Source organism: Clarias gariepinus, chromosome 27 (assembly GCF_024256425.1).
Source record: "Clarias gariepinus isolate MV-2021 ecotype Netherlands chromosome 27, CGAR_prim_01v2, whole genome shotgun sequence".
In the NCBI taxonomy this organism is placed as follows: domain Eukaryota; kingdom Metazoa; phylum Chordata; class Actinopteri; order Siluriformes; family Clariidae; genus Clarias; species Clarias gariepinus.
In genome coordinates, this window is record NC_071126.1 from 7,977,345 (window position 1) to 7,986,152 (window position 8,808).

Below are 8,808 nucleotides of genomic sequence, written 5' to 3' on the forward strand. Positions count from 1 at the left end.
TGTAAAGTAGAATTTTTGTCTCAACACTCCATACTCTGCTCCAGAAGCTGCGAGGTTTGTCTTGGTTTTGTCTGGCGTACCTCATGGGCTGAGAAACTTACTGACTATTTATGCACAGACACTAATTACAATTATAATTAATCACCAGTGTGGAAACTTCCCTTTAATAGCTATTTAAACCTGTGTTTGTCAACCTGCATGTTTATATTGTGGCCAAACATTCAGGAATAAACTTTTTTTTTTTAGGGGTAAACTTTTGATCAGGGTTGTTTGGGTGATTTCAGTTATTATTGGGTTTTAAAAAAGGAGTCAAACTATGTGATAATTAATGACTTCAGTGATCTCTGGGTGTATATAGTGTGTGTATATACTGTGTGTGTGTATTGTGTTTGTGTCTGGAGTGGAATTATCAAGCACATATATATAATTAACTAGTATTTGATTCTAAAAACATTTGGAAACATACACTATACCATAGGTATGTATATCAATCTAAAATGAAGGACTGTAACAGAATAAGCCCATAATACTAAAAAGTAAAATAATCCACAGACAATAATGCTTATATTACAGTGACTTTTTTTGTACACATTTAAAACCCACACCTTAGAATACAAGCTGAGCATACACAGTCTTACAGAATAAAGTTGAATGAAACATGATAATAATAATAATAATAATAATAATAATAGTAGTAGTAAGTTTAATAGTATTGGGAATAATTGCTTCCGCTTTTTATTTTTTTTAGACAGATAAATTGATAGATTTTCCACACAAAAGTCTTTGGCTTGTCAGACATACACAACCGTCACTAAATGCTTCTTATTATGATGTATCTGCATCATTAATCCTCACATCATATTTTAATAAGTATGTTTTACATGGAATGGAGGTATTTTTTGGATGGTCTGAGTTTTAGCGTGCCTGAGTTCTTTAGAAGTACTTCACATATGGTACAGATTAAGGAGGGAAAGCACTTGGTGCACTTAAATGGACTGAAATAAAGTGATCCATATTCCAAGTGGTCACAGTTCAGTGACTCAGCATTTTTTGCCAACCCAACAGATGAGCCCCACAAGTGAGTGAGTGGGGTTAATTTTGTGGTCCACCTCATTTGTGCATTGTAAAAAATAAAGCTATTTTAGTCAATGTAAAGTTTCTGTTTATTTGTTTGTAAACAAATTGACATGCGTATTCTGTAATTATTATTAGTTATCTCAGCACAGTTTCACTGACTAATACAGAGCAGAAATTGCGTACAGAAAAACTGAAAATCACTGACGTTTAACTGATGTTTATTTGCGTCATATTTTATTTCATACTTACATACTGGTCTATCAAGTATAATCACTTCTACTCTACTTACTACTTGTACTTCCAATACATTAGACCATGCAGTAAATCCTGAGTACTGTCTCTGTGCTTGCGGTACAATTTGTTCAATCTTATACACTTATAAACCCTTCGTACCTGACGTCTCAATCCCTGTCCAAGTGACAAAACCCACATTTAAAACCAGGCACAAAAGTGCTTTTTAGCAAAAAAAGAATTGCCTTTGAACATGAGCTACAACAGTAATTAGCTTCTATCACAAGGCTGGATCCCAAATCCCACTTTAACCCTGAACACGGTACATCCTACAAGCACTAGCTTTCCATTTTACGCTATTTTGGATTCAACTACTGGAGCAGTTGGTTAGCTGTTAATTAGAAATACATTGATTAATATATACAGCACTGGAGATGGACAGATGAGTGTTCGTATGTATATTTATTTGAATATGGTCTATAGGAAGTGTTACCCTGTAAGGAATCACGAAGCACAATGAGGAGATTGTTTTATGGGCATAGAGGCATGGGAAAGTTTACATCATATTATAAAACTTTACAATCAGGCAATCCGATAGGTCATCAGGTAATCTTTCTTTTATTTAATTAACAAATAAAATACATAGTAGTCTCATGTCAGTTAACGGTGCTTCTGCCTTACACTGTTGTGACTGACATCATGCAACTTGTGTGTTTGCAGAAGCTACGATTTGTGCACACACTGCCACGAGAATATTGAAATACACAAACTATACAGTATATATGGTCATCAGCTCAGAAGTATTTATTGCAGAGTTTTACATGCATGTCTGTTCTTGTGGGTTGCATGTTTGCTCAATTCATATCTCAAGGCATTAAAATGATTGTGCCTGTCAGAATGAGGTTGCTACATTAGACTGAAAGTAAGAGTGATCATGGTGTCTTTTTAAAACATTCAGTGTAATGAATCCGTATACCACTGACGAATGTATTAGGATTCTTCTGACAGTTTTACTAAACTAGACTAAGAAACTTTACACACACAGTAAATGCAAAATGAAGTTTAGTTTTTATATATTTATTTTAAAATTTTAAGAGTTTAGCACTTAATAAATTTCCAGTTTAAAACACCAGCTCTAACCAGAAATAGTGCATCATGCACGTTTACTTTAATTCCATACAAAATCTAAGGCTTGTTGGGCAAACACAGTTATCACTAAATACTCCTTTTCATGATGTAGCTACATCATTGACTCTCAAATCATATCTAATGACAATTTTTAACATGGATTGAGGGTGTTTACATACACAGTTGTGCTTTTGAGACTAATATTCACTGGCTGTTCTTGTTATCTTAACTAGTCTTTTGCCCGCATGTGTCTTTGGCTTATTTTATTTAGCTACTTTGGGTATTATACAAGGCATCTGTTGCTCTTTTCAGTCTGAGTTTTGGTGGGTCTGAGTTCATTTAAAGTATTTTCATATGGCGCAGATTGAGGCAAAGCACTTGGCGCACTTAAATTAACAACAAAAATCAAGTGAGTGTAAAAACATTGTGTGATCTCAAGTGATCTCAGATCATTGACTCAGCATTTTTTGCCCTAACACAGATGAACCCCATTCCTTCTATCAAAGCAACCTGGTGTTTAATAGCACCTTAGCAGTGCCACAGGCTGATCATCTCCATGCCATACTGCACTGATGCAGTCATTCGTACTTTACAGAAGCCCTGACACAGTATTAAGTGCATAAATTATCATACTTTAAGTTGGACATTTCTTTTGAGATATTGGGTTTTCGAAAGCTGTAAGCCATAATCATCGAAACTAAACCAAAAGCAGACTTGAAATATTTTACTTTACCTGTATTAAAACTAGAATATATGTCACTTTATGAATTCAGTTTAAATACATAAAAACTTACTTTCACATGATATTTTAATTTAATTATTAGAAATTAAAGCGTCCTCAACAAATTTATTAGTGTAGGAAAGGAACATGACTAATAGAGGCACTGTGGCATTAGTAATATAGTAAGCTAAGATCAACTTACATAGACATCATAAACAATAGCAATGTGCCAGTGACAGCAACAGTAGTTGTTGGAATAATAGTAACTATGTGACATACAAATTGTATGTCCTCTTTTATTTCCTGTGTTCTTTTAAATAAAATACATATGTATTTATCTACTCCACTCAGTCATAATAGCAAAACAGTCAGCAGATCTGTGGCAAGAAGCATAATGGTTTATCACTTCCATAGCCAAGTGAGGGCATGATGTACAGCTACGATTTTCAACGACTCTATCCATAATTCTGTGGTGCACAGCTGTTATACTATGGAAAATAAGTTAAGTGAACAGGAAATGGTCTGAGATCACATCAATGCTAAAATATCCAAAAAGTTTCCCTTCTTGTGTTGTGAACACCAGCAGCACTGAGGTCACTGGCAGCTAGTTCCTTTTCAAGTCCAGTTTTAAAAAGAGTTTTATGTGAAATCACCTTAAAAAAGACCAAGTGTAAAAACATGCTATAAGATTGTTTGCAATGGTAACTTTTTGGTTGAACCTTGTAGGATTTTAATCAATTTCTTACTTTCATTATAAATTTCATTTCTCATTTTGTGTAATGTGATTGATTAGGACTTGATTTTAAGTGTTTTATTTCAAAATGCAAACTGTTTTTCCTTTTTTTGTTTGTTCTACAAGGAGAACTTCGATATGCTGCATGTATATGTATCTTTTTTACACTTTATTTACAAAAAGAAATATTTTATCTTGGTCCTAAACTCTTATTTTCGCTGTATATGGAGCACAGCAATATAACACCAATATAATAAACCTCTTTATACCGTGCAGTTTTTATGATGAGGAATTTCTTTCTGAAATACGATAATCTAGTTTTTAATTTTTACACATAAAATGTTTACATTTTGGCTTTTTTGTTTCTTTGCAGAATGGAACAAAGAAATCATGGGATTTTATGCGAACTCATGACAGGTAAGTGTTCAACTTGAAGTCCTTTTACTGCACAGACTGAAGGATTCTACCTAATCTTGAAACACTTCTTTATTGTGAACAAGTCTGTTTATTTTAGAGGACTTACCATCATGGCTTCGGGCATCAGGAAATTAGGGTTTTGCTTTGATCTAGTAGCCTCTTTAACCATATTGTTTGATTTATAGAACTGTTGCTTTTACTGTTGCAAATGTAAATCAAGGCTTTTTTATGCAACCAGTTTATTATAAAATGAGAGATAAGAAGCAGCAGCAGAGGCCTGGAATCTGTCACTTGAGTGCTAGAAGAGGAAGTTAGCTGTTAAATGATAGTCATCCAGATGTAATAAAAAAAACGTTCAGCAGTTAAACTGTGATCCTGGTTGCCACGAAAAAAAGAAGGGCCCATCCCACCTAGAGTGCACCCTGCAGTTGCCTTTGGGCAATTGCACATACTAATCTCCCACTGCTGCCAGATATCATGGCTGACCGCTTGGTGGGGATTATTTATTTATTTATTATAATTTTTTTTAAAGATGAGCTAAACTTCCTGTGGACAGTATATCTGAGCTGACAGGCATTGTATTTTTATACCAAATAGGTGAAATGTTTTGTTTATTCAAGGAAACGAAGGGGGAGGCAGGATAAAGTGTAGGAGAGAGGAGACCGACTGACTGTGCTGTTTTTGTTTTCTTTGTATGTATTTTTTCTATATTCAATGTATATATGCTGTATGTATGTATGTATGTATGTGTGTGTGTGTGTGTATATATACACTAACATAGATAGTATGTAAACCAACATACTGATGGTCTCAAAGCAGCTTTATAGATCTTCAGTAAGTAGAAGTCAAGGATATGGAAAATGCCCCTAAGATAAAGTTAGTCAGAAGGGGATTGACTCTAGTAGTCAGTGGCATTTAGTTAGTCATTTGCATGAACATGGGTTAGTATCTTCGGTAAGTTGTAGTCAATAAAGACTGCAACCAAAAATACTATTCTTTCTGATTAACTGCATGTGCACCTAGTTTGATGGCTATTGCACTTTTCAGTTTGGGTGTTTAGTGCATAGCTTTGCTGCACTCTTTGGTCTAGTGTTTAAAGTGTTTAAATTTGTGTTGGTTGGTGTAAGTTGAGGATTTGCGAGAAAGACCCAGTGTCGAGGGGTGAAAGAGGGGATGCTGGAATTGAAAGGTAAAGCCATTAAGAGGAGCATCTGTTCAGGTCATTAGTGCCCCTGCTGCAGTCCTTTGTGGACACTCTGCTGGTCCTTGGAGGTAAGAAGCCTGGAGAATTGGTGTCAATTGTCCTTGAGCCTTAGGGCTGGGAGAGAGGGGAGATCTTCAGATGTACTCGCTTATGTAAATGCAAGTGCACTAGATTGGATGAGTTAACTCTCAAACTGTCACTTGGCCTCATCTTTCTTCTCCTCTCCATTCATCTCATTCCACAGAAGTGAAAGAGTAGTAATCGAGGACAGATTTAACGATGTGTTAAATCTCCTGCGTGCCTCCATGGTAGCATTTCTCTCTTTTGCCAAGTGCAGCAGCGTGGTGTGGGATGTTGGGACATGTTAGGACGCGTCGGTGCACTGACCCAGCAGATGCACAGTCACTGCGGTTCAGCTGAGCCCGAAACTCTGTTAGGAGACAGAAGGAGGGAGTCGCGGGTGCTGGGAACAGCAGTTCTTCCTGTTAGAGAAAGGGCAGGAGGGTGAAGATGTGGTCAAGTGAGATAGAGGCTCTTAAATTTGGAACCTGGCTCTTTTACTAAGGAGCACAGGCACAAATGATTCATGGCGTCTCCAGATAATGGGCTTTCCTTCCAGACTCTTTAATTGTGCATGTCTGCATGCATGTATCTGCTTGTTCTTGCGTAGCCTACATAATCTTAACTGTTTCTTCTGGTCTTCAGAGAGTACGTACTGTATTTAGAGGTGAAGTCTGCCTGCGTAACTGCATGCTTTCTCAAAGTAGCCAGGCGGAATGGTAATATCCAATACTGATTTCACTCTGGGAAAATCAGGACAGGGCTTCCTGTTTCTATAGACACCCAACAGAGTGCACAGGAATCGGTCTCCACTGCCTTCAAAACAATGCCGCACACACATAACCCGGTCAGTCACGGCTCACCTAACTTTTCAACAACCTTCTCAAGGAGACAAGTGGCTCTTAGGCCCATCCTCAAGCAGCGGGAGGTCCTGGATGGGCAAAATAAATGGTGCCTGTGGGAGAGTACTTGCTCTGGATGGATGGATGGATGGATGGATGGCTTGACCTCTTGCTCCAGCGAGTGATTAGTTTGCTCTCAGTTCACCAACAAATGCCAGGTTGTCCCAGCATGCTTTGCTGGGTTTCCTTTGCTGAAATCCTATTATACTGAAATTCTTTAGATGCAAGTGTTTATTCTCTTCTTCCTTAAGTTTAGCCTCTGTATAAGACCTAGATTGAGGAAGCAGGACTATAGGCAGAGTGTTAATCCTTTGTGAATGTGTGAGCTTGATGGAGAAAGGTGTGCGCCCATGCACACTGCCGTATCTGGATCAAAATAATTGTAAATCAATGTGCTGCATGGTATAATTATAAAGTTTTACCCCTTATAATACCTGAAAAATCTTCACTCATCAAATGCTAATCCTGGATCCTTTCTACTAAAAAGTTTCAGTCTTATTAGTAGAAAGGAGTAGCAGTAAGTTTCTGTCTGTATTACTAGTTGCTTTTATTATACGAGGGTGAGTCAAAAATTATTCAGACTCCTGTTATGTTAAAACTTCTGTTGATCCTACCAGCGCTTTGTTTAAGGCTATTGTCTCCCCAGTCACTTCTGTGCCGGTGTGAAGGTGTTGCATCAGTTCATTTGTAACTGTGATGCCAGCAAAAATGGATGTCCCACTTGAGATTTGCATGGAAAGAAGAGCAGTGTGCAGTGATGTTTTTTTTTCTGCAAGATAGGCACCGAAACAACTTACAGAGGAACATAAACAGAAGTTTTTGCATTAAGTATACTTGCTTCGCAAGTATATTGACAGCAGCCCAAGTATATTTACCTACCCTGTTTGAAAGATCAATGCCATCCGTGATCGAATAACTAGTAGCAGACAGTACATTGTTCTCATACAATCAAAATAAACAGGTTAAGAAGCTTTAGCATGATAGCGGTGTAATCTCCTGAGCGTACTGACGGTGGCATACTGATGGTTTCACATGGTGACCAGTTCTTCTTTTTAAAACCGAACAAGATTAATAAAACTCAAGCATCATGGATTTATGCAGCAACACAGCACTGGACCGATTAAAACAAGCAAAAACAAAAAAAACGGACGGACGTTCTGCCTGACAGGGGAGGCTTCAGACATTGCATTTGGGTTAATATGTCGTGTATAACCATCCTTACTTCCATATCCTTACTTTTAAAACAACAACAGAATATGGGAATGACCAGAAAAATGCAGAACTTACAAAAGGCACATATTATTATTATTAATAATATAAATATGGCTAAAATGCTCTGGTGTTCAAGGGCTATGCGCTCTGACAAACAGTGCCATTTTTTACATATATTTCTTAACTCTTTTACTTCGTCTTACTTCACATATGGGTAGATAGAGAGGAGGGTTAGTAGGTTGGATCATTGAAATGTGAAATTTATAAAATAACACTATCTTTAATTATTAGATATTTTTAAAGGTTATATGTACTTATTGTTTGTTGTATGTAGTTTTTGTCCTGGCAGGTAATGCTGGCTTGCTCCACTGTCTACCATTGCAAGAATATCTAAGACCTGTGGAAAATACTAAGAGTAAACGGCAGGGTATGGAACAAAAACATACTCAATCACGGACTAAGGAAAAGTTCTTCCAGGGATCTTCCAAATTCATTGGAATTTATTTAGCAAAGAAAAATCAACAATTAACAGTGCTAGTACCAGTGAGATGCTTATTGAAGAGCCAAAGCCTAAAATTTGGATTAAACACAGAAGACTGTATCAAAGGGCATCATGATCAATACACGTCAGCACACTTTTGCCCACACTGTTGACACTTTGCTAAATCTTTTTGTGGTATTAAAGCATCCTCTCTATAATCCTGATCTTGCTCTAACTGACTGTTCCCTGTTTGTTCCCCTGAAAGCAGCCCTCACAGGGAAAAAGATTTAATTCTGTTGAAGAAGTAAAGACAGCGGTGCATTAGTGGCAGCTCAGCCGAAAACATTTATAATAAGGGAATACGAAAGCTTTTTGACAGATAGACAAAATGTGTTGAAAAACAAGGACATTATTTGGAGAAATTATATATTTGTCTTTTCAAAAATTTAACTACAGCCAGAGTGCAGATAATTTTTGACTCAACCTTGTAGGTCATCACCTAAGACATGTAATAAGCAGTGCTCTGTTTTTTTTTCTTTTCCTACCTACCTCTACCTCTCTGTCTCTGTTCAGTGTCTCTGTGCTGATCTTCAATACCACCTCTCATTGCTTCATCCTGGTCAAGCAGTTCCGCCCAGGTAA

The 8,808-nt window shown here is 37.1% G+C and overlaps 1 protein-coding gene across 1 annotated transcript in view; it reads left to right on the forward strand.

The window, feature by feature from the left end:
• Positions 1 to 8,808, forward strand: part of nudt14 (nudix (nucleoside diphosphate linked moiety X)-type motif 14) — a 39,567-nt gene that overhangs the window by 18,787 nt on the left and 11,972 nt on the right. Inside the window, exons 2-3 of the mRNA XM_053489527.1 lie at positions 4,264 to 4,307; positions 8,740 to 8,804. Of these exons, the coding sequence (XP_053345502.1) occupies positions 4,264 to 4,307; positions 8,740 to 8,804 (109 nt within the window). The remainder of the gene's footprint in view (positions 1 to 4,263; positions 4,308 to 8,739; positions 8,805 to 8,808) is intronic.